Raw genomic sequence first — 22,641 nt, 5'->3', positions numbered from 1 at the left:
TCTCCCTTCTTACCACATCCCTGTTTTTCTAAAACATGTTATCCTGATGACTTGAGTCTTTGTGTAGTTCTCCTCCTCCCCTAAGATGTCAACATCCTATCACCAGAACTTCTGAATATGCTGTATCTGTGTTAGTGTTATGGACTTAAGATGGTACAATCACCTTGGTTATTCAACTGTACCTGATCTAATTGAGTTCTTAAAAATGGAGAATAATTTCTGGCTGTGTTCATACTGATGTAGGATTTTGGGGTTCAGGAGGGGGTCCCCTAAGTTTATGATCCCCAATTTTGATTCTTTCTTATTTTTAACAAAGAATTTATAAAAACAGACTCAATAATTCAATAAAATGAATTATTAAATGTATTTAGGGAGGAATCACAAATTACAGGGTTTATTTGGGGGTAGTTGGGATCTAGGAAGAAGGCTAGAGCAGAGTCGTAAGTATGTGGAAAGTAGTCAACATGCTGTCATGTGGAAAACACTGCATACCCTGAGATTCATTTAAGGAAATGGCTGAAGCAGAGCTGTAAACCTGTAGAAGATAGAACCTATGTAGAGTGATTTAGAAGAATCATGTGTTGAAGACATGGCATCCATCTTGTTCTTCCCCATGGAAGAAAGTTAACAGTTGTGATGGTTTGAGACTAGGAGTGCCAGGCAGTGAGAAATGGGTATTAAAGAAAATTATACCTATGGTTGCCCTGAGTTTGCCCGGAGTTAGGAAAAGCACCCATGTGGTAAATTAGAGTGTAAGGGAAATACATACATAGTAGATTCAGAGACCAGAGGAAAATCACACATGTAATTAAAGTGAGATATTATCCCAAAGTATAAAGCAGAGGCAAGCAGAAAAACTCAGACCAATAAATACTACTCTGCTCTCCCCTTTGGGTGGGGGTGGGAGGAAGCCAGGCTTAACATGTGTCCAAGCATCATTGGGTGGGACAAGGAGGAACACAGAGTGAAGCAATGCTGGGAACAACCTTTATAGTTGATTGAAAATGTCATACTCAGATTGTAAAGGGAAGGCCTGATTGGTTTGTAGATTCAAAGGGCAGGCTCCAGGGATAGCATACCTGGGTAGTGAAGGCTGCCCGTCCAGGTAGTGTGCTCGGCTGTGGGCAGCAGGGAGGCACTATAGCTGTTGTATATGAGTCTAGATCAGACATGAGTTCCATTTATGCCAGGATGAGGTGACGGCAGTACTCTCTGGGTCTCTGTTCCTAACTGAAACTTCCTAAAGGATTCTAGCTTTCTCCTATTTCTCCTCCACTAATACTATACTACTTAGAAATGGACACACAGAGATTCAGTGTTGCTGGCTTTGAATGTGACAAAGGGGGCTTGTAAACTGCAGCCTAGGAGTTGGGGAGATTGTAGATGCCAGGCCAAAGAATGGATTCTCTGAATTCTCTACTAAGGACTATGGCCCTGCCTACACATTGGCTTTAGCACATGGGCCTTCACAGCACTGTAAGGTAATAAAAGTTGTGTTGTAGCCACTGAATTTACAGTTAATTTGTTCATTATTAGGTTGAATAAACATAGTGAAAGTTGGCCTACTTATTCTTCATCTTAGAGGAAAAGCTTTTATTCTCTCACTTCACAGTACTAGTAGTAAGCTTTTCATATGTGGCCTTTGTTATGTATTTATAGTTTGTATTTTTATCATGAAAGGGTATTGAATTTTGTCAAAGGATTTTTTCTGCAATAGTGAAGATGACCATGTGCATTTTTTTCTTCATTCTGTTTACATATTGTTACAGTCAGGTTCCTATTGCTGGCAGAAATCACCTGACCAAGAGCAGCTTGTGGGAATAAGGATTTTGACTTACAGACTCAAAGGGAAGCTCCATGATGTCAGGGGAAAATGATGGCATGAGCAGAGGGTGAACATTACCTCCTGGCCAATATGAGGTAGACAATAGCAACAGGAGAGTGTGTCAAACACTTGCATGGGCAAACTGGCTATAATATTCATAAGCCCACCCCCAACAATACACTGCCTCCAAGAGGCATTAATTTCCAAATCTCTGTCTGCTGAGAACCTAGCATTCAAAACACCTAAGTTTATGAGGGACCCCTGAATCAAACCACCACATTCTATCCCGGGCCCCCATAAACTGATAACCATACATGGCATAAAATATAATGCATTCATCCAACTTTAAAAGTCCCTATAATTTTATCAACCCTAATGATGTTCAAACATCCCCATAATTTAAGGTCTTTTAACTGAGCCATAGTCCTAAAAAATTCACCCCCCAAACTCACAGAATTAAACATTTATACTGCAAAAGATGGCATTGGACATACCAAAGTAATATTCAACCAATACAAGATTTAAATAGAAGCTGGGCATGGTGGTGCACGCCTTTAATCCCAGTACTCAGGAGGTAGAGGTAGGAGGACCGCCGTGAGATCGAGGCCACTCTGAGACTACATAGTGAATTCCAGGTCAGCCTGGGCCAGAGTAGACCCTACCTTGAAAAACAAAACAAAACAAAAAAACTAAGCAGCGCAAACATCAAACCTCTGTAGCTCCGAGTCCAACACCTAGAAGTCGGTGTCAAATCTCCCAGGACCAATGATAATTCTAATAAGCAGCAAGTCTCTGGAATTCCAATTCCGCCCTCTAGCTAGGCTACTCACAGTCTTGGAAAACTTCATCCGGAGCCAGCAGCTCTCCTTAGCAGCCATCTCGTGGTCCTGGCATCTCCACTGGGTCTCCACTGCAACCCACAGTCCATCCTTATGGCTCCATGGGGTCTCCAGGCATCTAGCAAACCTGCTTCACACTGCCATGGCCATTTCCAAAACACAAGACTGTGTTGCAAATTCAAAGACCCACTGTTTTTTGCATTTCTTGTACTCCATAATACCAGGTAGAGTGCCAGTTTGTTAATCTAGGGTACATGGGGGGTGGGGAATAAAGCATACTTTGAAGAACAGAACACTCCTTGAGTACTCAGGCCCCTTCAAAAGAGTCTACATTCTTCCTGTTGCCCCAGTGCAGGTTAGCTGGCCCAGTCTCAAAGGTTGTAATCTCTCAATTGTAGATGAACAGGCAGCAATTCATCTAAAGATTTTTTTTTTTCTGTGCCATATCCGTCTGTTCTCACCAGTTCATTTGTATGCAAAGCAACCCTACACAACTTCTCAGGACATGGGCCTAAAAGCAAGATTCTCACACAAACTGCTTCTAGACCAGTCCAGGCAAAGCTCTTTCTCACCCTCACAAGCCAAACCTCACAGTCCATAGTTCTTACTGTATTCAGGTTTTTTTTTTTTTAAATTTTTTGTTTATTTATTTGAGAGCGACAGACACAGAGAGAAAGACAGATAGAGGAGAGAGAATGGGCGCGCCAGGGCTTCCAGCCTCTGCAAACAAACTCCAGACGCGTGCGCCCCTTGTGCATCTGGCTAACGTGGGACCTGGGGAACCGAGCCTGGAACCGGGATCCTTAGGCTTCACAGGCAAGCGCTTAACCGCTAAACCATCTCTCCAGCCCTGTATTCAGGTTTTTCAACTCTGACCAGATTGGTTCATCAAGCTCTACTTAGAGCACTGCAAGGCATCTCTTAGGCCAACATTTCAAATCTTTTCACATTCCTCTTGAAAACCAGCTTCAAAAGTCCAAAGCTACACATTCAGGTGGCTAGCAGCAACCTTACTCTTACTACCAACTTTACTGTTTGCATTGCTGGCCGAAATCACCTGACCAAGAGCAGCTTGTGGGAAAAAGGTTTATTTTGGCTTATAGAGTCGAGGGGAAGTGATGTGATATCAGGGGAAAATGATGGCATGAGCAGAGGGTGGACATCATAAGGTGGACAACAGCAACAGGAGAGTATGTCAAACACTGGCAAGGAAAAACTGGCTCTATTACCCAAAAGCCCACCCCAACAATACACTCCCTCCAGGAGGTGTTAATTCCCATATCTCCATCAGCTGTAACCCTAGCATTTAGAACACCTAAGTTTATGAGGGACACCTGAATCAAACCACCACACGTGGTATATTACATAGTTTGATTTTTATTTTTTTTGGTATATGAAACCATCCTTACATTTCAGCAGTTAACTTTATCTTGGTCATGATGTATAATCTTGTTAATGTGCTGTAGAGTACTGTTTTAATACTTACTTTAAAAAAATACTAGTGTTCATCAAGGATAGTGAGTTTGTCATTTTCTTATAGTGACAGTCTACTTTTGGTAGCCAAATAATGCTGGTCTTATTGAATATGCCTGACACTACCTACACAAGACCATCATAAGAGGAGGGAAGGATCATGGCATCCAAATAGAGGAGAGACTTATTGAAATGGGGAGTGGATGTGATAGAGAAGGGAATTTCAAAGGGGAAAAGTGGGGGAGGGGGTTTTACCATGGGATATTTTTTATAATCATGGAAAATGTTTAATTGAGAAAAAAAAAAGAGTATGGAAATATTCCATCCTATTTATTTATTTATTTAATTTGAAGAATTTAAAGAGGACTGATTTTGATTTTTCTTAAATAAATGTTTAGTAGAATTTACCAGTGATGTTATGTCTTCTAGACTTTTATGTTGTTATACTTTTAAGCAGATACTTAAACACAACAAAACAACAACAAATTTTTTTAAAAGTTATTAAAAAGTTATTTCCAGACTGGAGAGATGGCTTAGTGGTTAAGATGCTTGATTGTGAAGCCTAAGAACTCCTGTTTGAATCTCCATGTCCCATGTAAGGCAGTCACACAGTGATATAAACGTGTACTGTCACACATGTGCACAAGGGGGAGTATGCATTTGGAATTTGTTGTAGCAGCTAAAGGCCTTGGCATGCCCATTCTTTCTGCTTCTCTCTCCAGTAAATTTTTAAAAAGTTAAAAAAATTTGTAGAGCTCTATTCAAGTGTTACTACCTGTCCTGCAGTGTCTTGTTTCTTTCCTTATGGTTCAGGAACCAGCCCAGGATGATTGACTGCATGTAGTCATGCTGTCCCTTCAATTTTTCTCTGTGGAAGAGCACTTCACCTTTGCCTTTCACGCCTTCAATTTGAAGAGTATAGATTGCTTCTACATTTCCTCATGTCCACATATGGGCCACGTGTTGTTGGTAGGAATATCTCATAGGTGACTTCTGTATATGTCAGGAGGCACATGATGCTGATTTATCCTTCCACCTGGCTACGTTAGTGTTTACTTATCAACCGTTTGTTTCAAGAAAGGCCAATTTTCTGCTAGGTTGAGGGTATTTTACTTCTCCTCAGAATCATTTGTACTTGACATGCACTAATTAAGGGTTATCAGTGGTTTTTATTTAAGAATAATGAGATGTAACTTAAGTTTTAAAGTCATGAGTAAACATGAACATTTTTTATATATTGTGAAATTAGTGTGAAGGCTTTGTTATTACTTTTTTGCATATGTTATCCAATTATTTCATACCTCTTACTTTAAATATTGCTCTAAAGTTTAACATTTATAGAGATAGCCTTCAAATATTATATTAATTACTTCATCTTTAATGTAAGGCTGTTATAACTATATATTTCCATTTTCCCATTCTTCCTTTTGCTATTTTTACTTATTTTTGTAGTGCTGAGGATTGAACCAGTGACCTCATGCATACTAGGCAAGCACTCTTGCCACTGAGCTACATCTCAAGCCCACTTTGTGCTATTTTTGCCATTCGTTTTATACATGTATGTTAGATTAGAGATGGTGTTATGTTAAGTATTCCTTTGCTTAGATTTAAACAGCTTTTTTTTGTATTTGTTTTTGTGGTTGAATTTTCATAACAAGCTTCCCTTTCTCAACAGGTAACACACAAGTAAAATTCTATTCTTTTTTTCTTCAACTAAAATAAATTTATTCATTAGGTTCCAGTGAATATGATATAGCTAAATTTAAAAATCCTTGAAAATGTGTCATATGCACCAAGCTTGAACTTTCTGATTTTTAAAAGTTAAAAAAAAATTTATATATTTGAGAGAGAAAACACATGGGGGGTGTGGAGAGAATTAGCCTGAGCATACCAGGATCTTCTGATGCTACAAATGAACTCCAGTCACATGTGCCATTTTGTGTATCTAGCTTTATGTGGGTATTGGGGAATTGAACCTGAGTTGGTAGAGTTTGCATGCCAGCATGTTTAATGCTGAGACATGTCTCCAGCCCTTTAAAAAGTTTTTAAGAGTAAAAAAATGTTTTCTGAGTTTTTGATTAGGTTCTGTAATATACTTTTGTTGTTTCTATAAAATGCTTTTCCTTTATTTCTCCCTAGAAATTCATTTTCATCTTGTGGGTCCCACCTCAACGGTGACAACATGTCTGGCTGTAATGGTGCCAAAGACAATTCCCACAACAAGGCTCGGACATCTCCTTACCCAGGTTCCAAGGTTGAACGAAGCCAGGTACCTAATGAGAAAGTAGGCTGGGTTGTTGAGTGGCAAGACTATAACCCCGTGGAGTACACTGCAGTCTCTGTTTTGGCTGGGCCCAGGTGGGCAGATCCTCAAATCAGGTGAGCAAATAAGCTGGTATTAGTTGGGTATATACTTTAACAGGTGGTCATGTATTTTTATATTATTTTTTTGACACTTGAAAATCATATTCTTAGTTTTGTTATGAATCAGTTTTCATAACGAGTATTGCCACAACTAAACCTTTCATGTCTGTTTATTCTTTAGGGAGTTTTATGAGATTCCTTTCAAATAGGCAAATTCATTTTTGTTTGAATTATTGCTGTTTTCTTTGAAATTACAGCTGGTAATATCTGTTTTCACATGTTCTGCTTAGCTTATCAATAATACATCATTGTGTTATTTTCCAATGTAGCTAGAATTGTATTTAAAGTACAGAAAATATTTAAAATTTTTTTGCCAGATTGCTACGAACAGGGTGATGAGAAATTAAATTAGTATAAAAAGATAGGAAAAGGATAGTAAAAGTGTGGGAAAAGGGGGCATAAAATGCTTTAATGGTGTTGATAGAGATGCTAGGTTGGTAAACACTTTATGTTGTGTTCTTGTATTTTCTTTCTACCTTTATCAAAGTATAATTGATGAATAAAAATTACATATACTTAAGGTGTACAATTTCATGGTTTGATGCATGTATATATTGTGATTACCACAACAAAAATAATTAACATAGCTGTTACACTCTCAGTTACTTTTTCTTGTGGTGAGAACATCTGAGATCTAGTTCAGAAAGTTTCAAGTATACAATATAATATTAACAACTAAGTTTACCAAGCTATATTAGGCCTTGTATATTTTCACTAACACCTTTCTATTTTGCCCACCTTCATGTTTATAAGTACAATGGTAGAGTTTTTTAAAAATAATTTTATTTATTTATTTATTTACTTACTTGAAAGAGAAAGAGAGAGAGAGAGAGAGAGAGAGAGAGAGAGAGAGAGAGAGACAGAGACAGAGACAGACACAGACAGACAGACAGAGAGAATGGGTATGCCAGGGCCTCTGGCCACTGCAAACAAACTCCAGACACATGTGCTACCTTGTGCATCTGTCTTATGTGGGTCCTAGGGAATTAAACATGGGTCCTTTGGCTTTGTGGGCAAGTGCCTTAACTGCTAAACCATCCTTCCAGCATGAGTTATCTATTTTTATTATTTTTTAATTTATTTTTTTATTGACATCTTTCATAATTGTAGACAATATCCCATGGTAATCCCCTCCATCCCCCACTTTCTCCTTTGAAACTCCTCTCTCCATCGTACCCATTCCCCCCTCTCAGTCTCTCTCATATTTTGATGTCATATCTTTTCCTCCTATTATGATAGTCTTGTGCAGATAGTGTCAGGCACTGTGAGCTCATGGATAGCCAGGCCATTTTGTGTCTGGAGGAACATGTTGTAAGGAGTCTTACCCTTCCTTTGGATCTTACATTCTTTCTGCTACCTCTTCTCCAATGGAACCTGAGCCTTAGAAGATGTGATAGAGATATTTCAGTGCTGAGCACTCCTCCAAGTTTTTTATTTTTAAAAATAGTCATTCATTAAATTAATTTTGACTATTTTACTTCATTTTGTTGGTTCTGGGCATTGCTCTACCATTGAGGTACATTTCCAATCTAAGCTCATGTTTTTAGCTTATACATAGACATAAAACTGTATATATTGATGTAGTATGTTATGCTTGATGTATTTTCATTAAAAAAATTATTTGTGTAGTTATGTGTATGTATGGTTGGGGATTGTGTCAGAGTCTCTTGCTACTGCAAAACAAATGCCAGATGTGGGTATCACTTTAACATTTGGTTTTACATGTGTGCTGGAGAATTGAATCCAGGCTGGCAGATTTGCAAGCAATTACGTTTAAAAGCTCAGTCATCCTTCCTGCCCTATATGTGTACATTTAAATCAGATTAAGTATACCTGCCTCTTTATATTAAAAATCTTTTTTTTTCTAACACACCAGAACTTATTCTTGTCTAAATGTAACTTAGTACCCATTGATCAACCTTTCCCCTATCCCTGTGCTGTACTCTTCCCAGCTCTGGTAACCTCTATTCTGACCTCAACTTCTATGAGATCAGTTTTAGATTCCATAAGATATATTGAGGAGTGATGATGGAAGTGTTTTGTGCATTAACTGTGAAGTAGGCGTGATAAAACATGCTGTTTATAAATAGTATTTTATCCTAACAATTTGGAAGGCAGACAAAGTTATCACTATAGAAAAAATTGCAGAAAGACAAAAGCCACATTTTCACTCTTAAGCTGAAGTTTAAAATGTTGATGTCATTGAAACAGAGACTAGAAGAGTGGTCAGTGGTGATTGGGAAGGTCAGTGGGAGAGTAGATAACTGGTAGGTATCAAAATATAGATACTTATATGTTGATCTATCATATTGTGAGCTGGCTTATTCACAACAGTGCTACACATTTCATAAAGAACTAGAAGAGAGAAATTTGGAGGTCCCTGACACAGAGATGAAAATGTTTAAGAAGATAGAAATGCTAATGCCTACTTTGATCATCACAATGATGGATCATCACACTGTACCCTGGTTATATGTTTAGTGATTATATGTCAATTTAAAAGGCAACAAAATGGAAGCTTAGATGTTTGTCTTTGCTGATGTTTACTGACCTAGCAGGTACTCTAGCTTAGACTGTGACTAAGATGGATCCCTGAGCTAACTCTCAACTACTTTGCTAAACTGCAATCTTGGCTTTAGGACAGGTTTGATTCATTGGGCATATACATTATAATTTATGTTTGTCTCAAGGTATATTAAGAACTTGAATAAAAAAGTTTTCTAGGAACTGGAGAGATGTCTTAGTGGTTAAGGCACTTGCCTGTGAAGCCAAAGGAACCAGACTTGATTCTCTAGTACCCATGTAAGCCAGGTGCACAAGGTGGCGCATGTATCTGGAGTTCATTTTCCATGCCTATAGGTCCTGGAATGGCCATTCTCTCTCCCTATATGCCTCTTTCTCTCTCTTAAATAAATAAATAAAATATTAACTAGATGTTTTCTAACTGTATAGATCTAATCTTGGTTCAATGGGCTCTTAAACTTCACCAAAACTTATTTCCGTGGTTTGATTTTGACTTCTAGTTTCCTTTATTCAAAAGTAATGTTTGCAACTTAGCGATAATATTTAGATTACTAATCATAATGAAACCTATGGAGAAATTACTAGGTTTAGATACACTCCTTCTCTTCCATTTTAGAGGATATGCATATGTGGACATCCATTGTACTTAAACATTATGCATCATTCATAGGGGTGTTATATAAATAGAAGAAGATTAAATACATTTCTTTTTTTATTTATTTATGAAAATTTTTTTAGAGAGGATTTCATGCAGCCTAGGCTGGCCTTAAATTCATGATATCTTGCCCTAGCCACCTAAATTGGTATTATAGGCGTAGAATTTAATCATAATTTTTTACTTTTCATTGTCATTCTCATTACAGTGAAAGTAACTTTTCTCCTAAGTTTAATGAAAAAGATGGACATGTTGAGAGAAAGAGCCAGAATGGACTGTATGAGATTGAAAACGGAAGACCTCGGTAGGTACTGGGACTGAACCGTCTTATAACAATAGGTATTCAGAAGGTAGAAAGATAGCATTCATTGTATAATTGTATATGCTAGACATTGTATAGGACTTTATATGTGTAAACTAATTAAATCTTAACAGGGCTCTAGGCTGGTGAACATTTTTAGTTACATTTTATAGACATAGCTAGTTACTGTTGTTGCTGATGTGACAAAATGTGACATTAAGTGTTTGCTCTGTCATGCTTTCTCTGCCATGATCAAACTTCCCCTTCAGACTATAAGCTGAAAATAAACCCCTTGCTTCCATAAGCTGTTTTCGGTTCTGTCTTTTGACAATCAATGAGAGAGAGGGTAACTTACAGGTTCCTTTGTTTTTTAAAAAAGTTATATTTTAAGTTAGCTTGCCAAATACATTTCCATATGGCTTATCCACATGTCCTTAGTTTTGGTTTATCTTCCCACCACCTCCATTCCTCCTTCAGCCTGTCACCACTATTCCTGTTTACACCTTTTTCTTCCCACTATTACCCTCTCTACTTTTGAGTCCCATACATCCTGCTGTGCTCCTACATAACCATCATGACCCTCTTCTAGCTTCTTGGTTTATATTAATTAATCTTGATATTTGAAGCTAGGTTCTGCACAGAAGAGAGACTGTGTGGTGTTTGAGATTTTGAACCTAGGTTATGACCTTTTCCAGTTCCACTCATTTTTCTGCAAGTTTTGTATTATTTATTTTTTGTGAGGGGGTTGTTGGTTTCAAGGTAGGGTCTTGCTCTAGCCCAGGCTGACCTGTAGTTCACTATGTAATCTCAGGGTGGCCTTAAACTCAAGGCCATCCTCCTACCTCTGCCTCCCTAATACTTGGATTAAAGGTATGAGCCACCATACCTGGCTTATTTTTTTCTCTGTAGTTGAATAAACCTATATTGTGTATATGTTCCACATCTTCATATCCATTTATCAGTTGATGGACATTTAGACTGATTCCATTTCCTATATATTGTGAATAGAGCAGCAGTGAACAAGTATCTCTGAAATACTGTGTCCAGTACTTAGGGTTTTATAGCTGGGTCATATGGTAGATTTTTTTTTTTAAGTTTTTTGAGAAACCTCCGTACAGATTTCTATAATGACTACACCAGATTTCATTCTTACTGATAGTGAGTAAGGGTATCTCTTTTCCCATAATCTCTGAGCATTTGTTGTCGTTTATTTTTCATGCCAGCCATTCTGACCAGAAGCCTAATTTCAAGTAGTTTTAATTTACATAATTATGTCCTTGTTAGTTAAGGGTGTTAAACACCTCCTAAGATATTTAAAAAAATATTTAATCTATTTATTTATTTGAGAGAGAGAGAAAAAGACAGAGAGGAAGAGGCAGATAGAGAGAGAATGGGTACACTAGGGCCTCCAGCCACTGTAAATGAACTCCAGATGCATGTGCCAATTTATACATCTGGCTTATATGAGTACTGAGGAATCGAACCTGGGTCCTTAGGCCTCACAGGCAAATGCCTTAACTGCTAAACCATCTTTCTAGCCCACTTTAAAGATATTTATTAGCCATTTATATTTCTTCTTTTGAGAGCTGTTTGTTCAGTTCCATACCCAATTTTTGATTGAGTTGTTCATTTTCTTAGTGTTTATAAGTTTAGATTATTTCAGTCCTTTGTGTAGTCTATGTACTAACCCTTTGTCAAATGGCAGAATTTTTCTCTCATGCTGTAGGATGCTGGAAGGAATACTTCAGATTAAAGAGAAGGATAAATGCATTCAAAATACTAAAGGGAAAAAATAATAATCAATGCTAGATCAGTGTTCAAACAAATGAAAACCAAAGAAAACGCCAAATACCACAAAATCTCCAACATGACAGACTTAACTCACTTTTCAATAATAACTGAATATTAATGGTCTTAATTCTTCAATTAAAGACAAAGACTAACAAACTGGATCAGGAAACAGGATCAATTATTTTGCTGCTTTCCCGAAATTCACCTTACTCTCAACGACAGACACCACCTTAGGGTGAAAGAATAGCAAAAGATATTCTGATCTCACAAAATAGATTTCAAACCAAAACTAGTCAAAAAGAAAAGCAATTGCCAAATAGACAATCCACCAAAAGGACATTACAGTTCTAAGTATTGTAAGTGCCAGTATCTGTTATAGAAATGGCTTAATGGTCCTGAAGTCCTTCAGAAGCTGGGCATGGTGGCACACACCTTTACTCCCTGTACTGGGAAGGCGGAGGTAGAGGTAGGAGGATTGCCATGAGTCCAGGACCAGCCCGGGGCTACAGAGAGGGTTCCAGTTTAGCCTGGGCTAGAATGAGATCCTGCCTCAAACAAAACTATCTCAAAACTAAAGTCATTTAGTTTGCTTTTATCATGGAAAAATTTTTCTGGGTGTAGCAGTCTGAATTGGCAGTGCGATCTTTTGATGTCTTTTAATACTTGGAATATCATCTGGCCTTTAGAGTTTCCACTGAAAAACTTGATCTCATTCTGATTTTTTTGTAAGTTGTTTCTTTCAGTTTTCATTATAGCATCTTCTTTGTATTTTATGTTTTGACTGTAATATCACATTTGGAGTGTCTTTTCTGGTCATGTCTATTTTGTGTTTTCTATGCTGCTTATATCAGGTTGAACATGCCCTTTCTAAGTTTATGAAATTTTCTTCTAAAATTTTTTTAATTTATTTTTTTGTTTATTTTTATTTATTTGAGAGTGACAGAGAGAGAGTGAGAGAAAGAGAGAGAGAGAGAGAGAGAGGGGTGGGGGTGGGGGGAGAGAATGGACGTACCAGGACTTCCGGCCACTACAGACGAACTCCAGAGGTGTGCGCCCCATTATGCATCTGGCTAACGTGGGCCCTGGAGAATCGAGTCTCGAACTGGGGTCCTTAGCCTTCACAGGCAAGCACTTAACCATTAAGCCATCTCTCCAGCCCTCTTCTAAAATTTTTTTTGAAGATAATATTTTGTATTCCTTTGGTCAAGGATTATTCTCCTTCTATGCCTAATAGTCATAGATTCAGTCTTTTTTTTTAAATAATTTTTTAAAAAATTTTTTATTTATTTATTTGAGAGCGACAGACACAGAGAGAAAGACAGATAGAGGGAGAGAGAGAATGGGCGCGACAGGGCTTCCAGCCTCTGCAAACGAACTCCAGACGCGTGCGCCCCCTTGTGCATCTGGCTAACGTGGGACCTGGGGAACCGAGCCTCGAACCGGGGTTCTTAGGCTTCACAGGCAAGCGCTTAACCGCTAAGCCATCTCTCCAGCCCTAGATTCAGTCTTTTCATGGTATCCCAGATGTCTCTCATTTTCTGCTCACAGGTGTTTTTTTTTTAACTTATAGGTTTTGGGTTTCCTTATCTTGTCCTTGAGCCTGACATTCTGTTCTCCACATAGCCTATTCCATTGGTAAGGCTTTCTAGGGAGCTTTTTTATACTACTGTAGGCTCATGGTGGCATGGTGCCACGGGCTGATAGGAAACTCTTAGGAGATGACACTGAGGAGGGTGCCAGAAGGTGGTAGACTCACCTGCAGTGTGGCTAGTTGTCCATTTTATTAAGGAGACAATGTGACGGTAAAGACTAAGTGTACAAATTACTCTACGTGAAATAAAATCAAAGGATTATAGTCATGGTTATCACTTTATAGTGTTGTTGCAAACTGTGTTCTTAGCTCCTTCCTTTCAGCCAAGAAACTTGCAATTCTCCTCAGAGAAAATGAAATGAAGTTTAAGAGTATAGGATTGTGGGTGAGCAGGAAGGCACATAGTTTTAGGGAAAAGCTGAGTGGTAAATTCATTAGGATCTTTCTCTGCCTTGTCTATCCACTGGCTTCATTTCTCTCTCCCAACAGCCTCTCTGCTTCCTAGGCTATAAGACAGTGCATTTGTCTATTCCACAGTTTTCGTTTACCAGTCATGGGCTCCATCATCTACTCCAACTAACATTCTCTCTCCTTGATCATTTGTTTTGTGAAGAGTATTTACATGGAATATACTATGTTTGGTGGTCCCTTCCTCCTCCTTTGAGTTTAGAAAAAGAAAAAAAAGGTAGTTGACCAAATGTCTTTCTGTCTCTACTTGTCTTGCTCAATATTTCTGAGTCTAGTACAAAACAATAAGTAACAAGGAAGACTATAATAAAATCACTTCAAGTAAAATTTTGTTGTTTGCTTTCATGTACTAAGAGGACAAAAAATATAGTACTAAGTAAGTGACATTATAGATAAGACGTTTTTTGATACATGATATCTTTATTTATTTGAGAGAAAAAGAGGCAGGGAGCTGAGAGAAAGAGAGAGAATGGGTGCGTCAGAGCCTCCAGCCACTGCAAACAAACTCCAGATGCATGCACCATCTTGTGCATCTGGCTTTATGTGGGTACTGTGGAATTGAACCCAGGTTGTTAGGCTTTTCAGGCAAGTGCCTTAACTGTTGAGCTGTCTCTCCAGTCCCATGATATCTGTATGTAACAGGCTTTAACTACCAAGACATGGAATTTTAAGAAATTAGTTGGCATTTTTATAAAGTTGGGTATTAGCTTGCTTGTAATCTGTTAAATAAGAAGTGATTTTGCCTCATTTTATGCTGCAAGTTATATGTTACTGGTTCTGAGGAGAAAATATACTTAAAAGCATAACATAGTGGGAAGTATAACAGGAAAGTGGCAACAGAGAGAAAAAGTGAAATGTGGGATCCAGAAAGATACATTATTGTAGAAATTCATGGTCATGTACACAAAGTAGAAGTGTTGAGTAAAAGTTCTAGTTTAAATTCAAGAGTATAAATTGAAGCTGAAATAAATTCTTATAGTGTAGAACCCTGTTGGAAATGAAATCCTCCTTATGAATTAAGCATAATGCTTAAGACAGATACAAAAGGAAAATTAAATTAACAGAACAATGAGGTTTGTGATGTCGGTGCCACGTAGGTGACAGTGCTGGTTTGTTTGTAATGTTACTTGATATCATCACTGTTATTGCTTATAGCACTTTCTTTGGAGCTGTATTAAGTTAGGTTTTAAAAGATGAGCACATTCAATTGATTTTGTATTCTTCCTCATCCCCCAGAAATCCTGCAGGGCGGACAGGACTGGTTGGCCGTGGGCTCTTGGGAAGATGGGGTCCAAATCATGCTGCAGACCCCATTATCACCAGGTAAGAAACAAATAAAGCATCTTTAGTAGCAAACAAGCAGGAAAATACAGACTGGAGCTATGTATGTGTGTTTATATATATACAGGTACTTTATGTAAAATTATAGTGATTTAAGTGTAAAATTGTAGTTTTAGCCAGGTGGCTTACACTTGAAATCCCAGTACATGAGAGGCTGAGCCAGGAAAATTGCTATGAGTTTGTGGCCAACCTTGGCTTTGTAGTGTGGTTCTGTTACAACAAAACAAAAAATCAAACAAACAAAAAGCAACCTAGGCTGGAGATATGGCTTAGGGGTTAAGTTGCTTCCCCACGAAGCCCAAGGACCCAGGTTTGATTCCTCATGTAAGCCACGTGCACAAGGTGGCGCATGCGTCTGGAGTTTGTTTGCAGTGGCTGGAGGCCCTGGCATGCCTATTCTTTCTATCTGCCTCTTTATTTTTGCCTGCCTGCCTTCCTTCCTTTCTTCTCACAATAAATAAATAAATAAAATATTAAAAAACAAATAAAAGTAGACGAATAATTAAGTAAATAAATAAAGCTATGTTTTTATTTTGTAGAAGTGTATTAAAGCATTATCTGAACAGTTTATTGAGCATCATTTTCTTTTCAGAGTTGAATTGGTATGTCAGATGATATAAAAAAGGATAAGAATTAAAGATTTTGGTTCCTTATTGTTGAAGAGCTGTGGTTTTGTTTGCAAGATGGATGACTTGAAATTAAAAAACAAAACATGTTGCCAGCCGTGGTTGCTCGTGCTTGTACTCCTAGCACTTAGGAGGCTGAAGCAGGAGGGGTACCCTGAGTTCAAGGCCAGTCTGGGCTACAGAGTGAGACCCTTACTCAACAAAGGCAAACAAAAAATTACATGTCAAATCAATTAAGTCATGCATTTCTTGATGATGGAGACATATTCTAAGAAATGTGTCTTTAGGCAATTTCCTCACTGTATAACCATCTCAGATATACTTACACAAACGTAGATGTCAGAGTTCAATCATGAGGTCATGAGATATAATCATGAAACTAACTGCACATAAGATATATGAGACAGTTGCTAGAGTAACATGGCATTCTATTTTATAGTCTACTTTTATTAATATGTAGACAATACACATATAGACACAGTGAATATTTAAGCTGGAAGCAACAATTTATTATTAATGTCACGTCCTATGTACTGTACATAATTGCAACGTGCTATACTTCTGTATGGCTGATAGCGTAGTATGGTTGTTGTGCAGGCATCACCACAAATATGAGGGATGTGTGTGTTACAGTGTCACTTGTTGCTAGGTAATGGATTTTTCAGCTCCATATGGGAACACAAGAATATATAGAGTCTACCACTGACTTAAATGCCATTATTTTTGTGCGTAACTATGATATTAATGATGCTGGATGCTTTACAAGATCAGAAGGTTGAGTGTGTGCAAAACCATGGCAAACTGAAACATCAGAGAAAGATGTAGAGTTGAGCTAAACTTGAATTTGTACAGGAAGAGGTGTAGGAGAAAGGTTTGTAGCAGTACCGATATCTATAGACATTCCTTCATATCTTCAGATTTCACATATGCAGATTCAATTAACCTTGGATTAAAATATTTGAAAAGAAAAATTGTATTGGAGCTGAACATAAAACTTACTCTTTTTTTAAAAATTATTTTTATTTATTTACTTATTTGAAAGTGACAGAGAGAGAAAGGCAGATAGAGACAGAGAGAGAATGGGCACAGTGCACCAGGGTCTCCAGCTACTGCAAACGAACTCCAGACACGTGCGCCCCCTTGTGCATCTGGCTAACGTGGGTCCTGGGGAATCGAGCCTCGAACCAGCGTCCTTAGGCTTCACAGGCAAGCGCTTAACCGCTAAGCCATCTGTCCAGCCCAAACTTACTCTTAAATTCCTAAATAATGATGTATTACAAATTCTTTCATAGCATTTGCATTGAGTTAGGTATATAAGTAATCATCAGATGATTTAATATATAGAGGAGGATATGCGTGGGTTATATGCAAATACTAAGCAATTTTATACAGGAGACTTGAGCATCTGCAGATTTTGGGATCCATGTGGGTCCTGGAACCAGTACTCTGTGAATACCACGGATGACTGTATTTGAGTATTGGGTGATGATAAAAAGGCCAGATTGGGCTGGAGAGAGTTTGTTTGCAGTGGCTGGAAGCCCTGGCACACCCATTCTCTCTTGCTCTCTCTACCTGGCTATTTCTCTCTCTGTCTGTCACTCTCAAATAAATAAAAACTAAACAAAAAAATAAAAATAAATAAAAAATAAAAAGGCCAGATTGAATAAAACAAGATTTTCATATAACAGTGTGTAATAAAATAATCTTCAAATAGATTCTACAATTTTGTGGTACAAAATATTAACTATCAAAGGTAAGAAATATGAACCACAATTGCTAACGTTTTCAGAACAGGAGAAAGCAATTTGCTCTTGAGGAGGGTTTGTCTGGTAAGCCAAACCATGTACGAAGATTCTTTTGGTAATCAGTATTCAGTGTAAAGAGGGTAGAGAATAATGTTTAGATATCAGCTGTTTCCACAGCAATCACAGTAATATAATATGTCTTTAGTGTTCTCCGTTATCCTTTTTATTTTTAGGATTTCTTCACTGATCAGCTCTCTCATAGAACTGTAACTTTCCCTCCTTAAAGAAGGAAATTAAATACTTTTAAGTGGTTATGTAAATATTGCATATTCCATCAATGTTGTTATTTTTCAAAGTTTGCTATTTTTCAGGATCTCCCTATCCTCAAGTGTACTTTGTTTTTCTTTGCTCTGAGGTATCATAAGGTTTTGATAACTAAGTGCTGGAAAGGATGCTTATTTATTTTCCAGTTACTGGAGGAAGCAGCAGTACTCACTCCACCTTGTTCTCTTACTGGCTCTTCACATTTCATGCTGGAAGGGATCTTTTGCTTCCCCATGCAAATTTTACCTTTTATACATCTATCTTCCCATTTCTACCTGTCTTTCTTTCTGTTTTTTTAAAAATATTTTTTGTTTATTTTTAATTATTTATTTGAGAGTGACAGAGAGATAGTCAGTTAGAGAGAGAAAGAGAATGGCGTACCAGGTCATCCAGCCACTACAAACGAACTCCAGATGTGTGTGCCCCCTTGTGCATCTGGCTAATGTGGGTCCTGGGAAATTGAGCCTTGAACTGGGGTCCTTAGGCTTCACAGGCAAGTGCTTAACTGCTAAGCCATCTCTCCAGCCCTCTCTTCCCTTCTGTCCTTCTGTTCATCCACCCACCCTTTGTTCATCTACCTGCCACCCTACCCAGTTTTCCATTTATAATTCTGTTAGAATCTTGGTGGTTTAAAAGAGCTAAGGAGAGTGAATATTTTCTTAGGATCTTAAATAAGAAATAACAATGGCAATATCAGCTTCTTTCTGATATTGATGAGGGTGGCTGGGATGTGGAAGACATGTTGCTCTTCATCTCTTGTTTCTCACCCAGCATCTGTCTCTTCGTATCTGTGTTCTTGGTCTTAACTGTCTCAGTTCCTAGAGAACACAAATTGTGTACTGAAGTTTTGTTTTCCTGCTCCTTGCATGTTGTAGATGTGTGTGTCTATTACCTTTTTACTTCTCCTATCTACTAGTGCAATAATTGTGCGTTTTATTAGCATGTATTAATTATACATAATAATGGGGTTCATTTTGACATTTTTATACATATGTAAAAATTGATATTTTATACATATATACATATGCAGAGAGAGACAGAAGAAATATAGAGAGAGGGAGAGAGAGAGAGAGAAAGAGAAAGAGAAAGAGAAAGAGAATGGGTGCATCAGGGCCTTTAGCCACTGCAAATAAACCAGATGCATGTGCCACTTTGTATATCCGGCTTTAAATGGGTGCCAGGGATTTGAACCTAGGTGGTTAGGCTTTGCAGACAAGCGTTTTAACTCCTGAGCTATCTCTCCATCATTATTCTGCAAAAGGAATCTGGAGTAACTTAATAGTCCTTGTATGACCGTTTTACTTGTCAGTTACTTTGCTATTATATAAGCATTATAAAAATGTAAATATAGCTGGATGTGGTGGCGCATGCCTTTAATCCCAGCACTTGGGAGGTAGAGATAGGTGGATTGCCAAGAGTTCAAGGTCACCCTGAGACTACATAGTGAATTCCAGGTCAGTCTGGGATAGAGTGAAACCCTACCTCAAAAAACCAAAAAAAGAAAAAAAAAAGATACACACACACACACACACACACACACACACACAGAGAGAGAGAGAGAGAGAGAGAGATAGAGAAAGAGAGAGAGAGATTGAATAAAACCCAAAGATTTTATTTAGCTCTATCATTGTTAGCTTTTATTTTAGTTTATTAGTCTGGCTAATTTTTAATCTTTAATTTTTTTTATTTTACTTTATTTATTTGAGAGAGAGAAAGAAAAAAGCAGATAGACAGAGAATGGGCACACCAGGGCCTCTAGCCACTGCGAATGATCTCCAGACACATGCGCCACCTTGTGCATCTGGCTTATGTGGGTACTGGAGAATTGAATCTGGGTCCTTAGGTTTTGCAGGCAAGTGCTTTAACCACTGAGCAATTTCTCCAGCCCTTTTGGTTTTTTTTTTAAATTAAATTTTATATATTTATTTTGTTTTTTCGAGGTAGAGTCTCATTCTAGCCCAGGCTGACCTGGAGTTCACTATGTAGCGTCAGGGTGACCTTGAACTCATGGCACTGCTCCTACTTCTCCCTATTGAATGCTGGAATTAGAGGTGTGCATCACCATGCCTGGCTCTTAAATTTTATTTTTTTAATTTTTTGAGAGAGAGAGGGAGAGAGAGAGAAAGAGAGAGAGAGAGGGAGGGAGGGAGGGAGGGAAGGAGAGAGAGAGAATTGTCATGCCAGGGCCTCTGCCTCTGCAATCAAACTCCAGACATTTGCTCCACCTATTGGGCATGTGTGACCTTGTGCTTGCCTCACCTTTTTGTGTCTGGCTAACATGGGATCTGGAGAGCAGAATATGGGTTCTTAGGCTTCGCAGGCAAGCACCTTAACCTGTAAGCCATCTCTCCATCCCAAATCTTATTTATTATAAAAGGTTATATTCATATCCCCTCTCTTATACCTACATTTCATTGAGGTCCATCCTCAGTGGTGTTATTGGTATTCACTGTGGGGTCCTGAATGCCTCAGTCAGCCTCTGTATGTGGGGGTGCTCAGGGTAATCCTACACTCCCTATTGCTCTTACAGTCTCTCGACTCCTTCTTCTGCAATCCCTGAGCTTTATTTGGTGTGTTAGAAATCCAACTTAGCGTTGAATTCTCTGTAGCTTTTAGATTTCTGTTTTGATGAGATTTGAGTGACTTCACTGTCTGTTGCCTCTCTGTGGAACTGATTTTCAGCCTTGCAGGGGGGCAGTGGTCATGTCCCAGCTTCCTCTGCAGTGACTCCTGGACCCAAAAGATGTGGTGGAGGTGACCCATCTTATGGTAGGCAGTCTGCCCCTTTTTTTTTTTCTTGTTGTATTGATGTATCTTGGACGCCCCTCCCCCCCCCAGTGATTTCTGCCATCTGTAAGGTAAAACAGATTCTCCAACCAAAAGTGAGAGCAGCTTTTATTAAAAGGAGTAAGCACTTATTTAGGAGACTTTTTGATATGTATACCCACTCTTCTTAGCCAAATAGCAGTGAAGATTCTCTCTGGGGTCTATGAGTTTTCTATCTATAGGATTCTGACTTATTTCCCAGTACCAGATATGAGTTCTCTCCCACTGAGTGGGTCTCATGTCTAGTCCAAGAACAGTTGGTTACCCATGTGGGCTGTGTGCCACTATCACATAGATGCTTTTTAATTTGTGTAGTAGATAGATGTGGTTTGAATGTGAATGTGTGTCCCCTGCAGACTCAGGTCTTCCCCTGAATCTATAAACTTGAAATAAACCCCTTCCTCCCATCAACAGTGTGTGGTTTGGATGTTCATCCCAGCATTGTGGAGCTGTTTATGACAATAGCAATAGTGATTATAGGCACAGATTTTGAGTCCACATTGGTTAGACTCAAACCTTGGTTATACCTTTATCAACACTGCAGTCATGGGCAAATTATCTGAGTTGCTATGCCTCATTTTCATATCTGTAAAAATATAATACATCATCTTCATAGCATTGTTTTATATAAGTACTGTAAGGGACTTGGAACAGTGCCAGGTGTGTAATTAGTGCTATGTAGTGGCTTTTAAATAGAAAAAGAAAGCAAGACATGATGCCTCTAATTCCAGTCCCTGGGAGGCTGAGGCATGGTGATTGTGATTTCAAGGCTAGCCTGATATACATAACGGAAATATTATCTCAAAAAAAACCCCCCAAAAACCATACAGCCGGGCGTGGTGGTGCATGCCTTTAATCCCAGCACTTGGGAGGCGGAGGTAGGAGGATTGCTGTGAGTTTGAGTTTGAGTTTGAGTTTAAGGTCACCCTGAGACTACGTAGTGAATTCCAGGTCAGCCTGAGCTAGAGTGAGACCCTACCTCAAAAAAAAAAAAAAAAAAAAAAAAAATTCCTGAACCTTTCGTTTTTCCTTATTCTCATTTCTCATTGTCTCTGCCTTTAGCCCCGTCCTTATTATCATTTACCCTGATCATGAAAGCAGCCATTGGCTGGGCTTCTTGTCAGTGTGTAGTCTCACTCCCTGTAGTGAATCTCTATGCCTTTGTCAAAGAAAGGGAGCTTTTGAAAATGCAAATTGGCATGGCTTTACCCTGCTTAAAACTATTCTCTGGCTCTCTGAGCACAAGAATTTGATGAATTCTGTCATACAAACATACTTGCGTGCTTCTTTAATCTCATCCCCATCTTTTCCCTCTCATGTCCATAGTACCAGACCCACAGAGATGTTCAGTTCCTGTACACATTGTTTTGTTTCTTGCTCATGTTAGTCCTCTGCTGGCATCTGGAAAACAAGTATCGTATAATTATTCTTTTGTCTGTTTACTTACCAAACTGTCTTATAATTTATCATTTAGATATCTAGCTTTGCTTAGACCGTGAGTTCTTTTAGGATTAGGTTCGATATGATAGCTACTTTATAAAGAAACTCGGATACTCATATAAACTAGTGTGGTTTAGAGTCTCTTTCAGTGATACCTGTATGTTTATTTTTTTTATTTTTTTTTTGTTTATCTATTTATTTATATGAGAGAGATTGAGAGTGAAAGAGGCAGAGAGAGAGAGTGAGAGAGAGAGAGAATGGGCACGCCAGGGCTTCCAGCCACTGCCAACGAACTCCAGATGTGTGCGCCCCTTGTGCATCTGGCTAATGTGGGTCCTGGGGAATCGAGCCTCGAACCGAGGTCCTCAGGCTTCACAGGCAAGCGCTTAACCACTAAGCCATCTCTCCAGTTCCTTATATGTTTATAGTTGTGTGCGTGTGTTCATGTT

The 22,641-nt window shown here is 38.5% G+C and overlaps 1 protein-coding gene across 2 annotated transcripts in view; it reads left to right on the top strand.

Moving 5' to 3' along the window:
* Positions 1 to 22,641, top strand: part of Nudt9 (nudix hydrolase 9) — a 47,491-nt gene that overhangs the window by 6,737 nt on the left and 18,113 nt on the right. For both annotated transcript variants that reach the window (XM_045143473.1, XM_004661604.2), the window contains exons 2-4: positions 6,277 to 6,516; positions 9,948 to 10,043; positions 15,127 to 15,213. In XM_045143473.1, the coding sequence (XP_044999408.1) occupies positions 6,277 to 6,516; positions 9,948 to 10,043; positions 15,127 to 15,213 (423 nt within the window). The remainder of the gene's footprint in view (positions 1 to 6,276; positions 6,517 to 9,947; positions 10,044 to 15,126; positions 15,214 to 22,641) is intronic.

Source organism: Jaculus jaculus, chromosome 2 (assembly GCF_020740685.1).
Source record: "Jaculus jaculus isolate mJacJac1 chromosome 2, mJacJac1.mat.Y.cur, whole genome shotgun sequence".
Lineage (NCBI taxonomy): Eukaryota > Metazoa > Chordata > Mammalia > Rodentia > Dipodidae > Jaculus > Jaculus jaculus.
The sequence above is the reverse complement of the archived record's forward strand: the minus strand, read 5'-3'. Positions and strand labels throughout refer to the sequence as shown.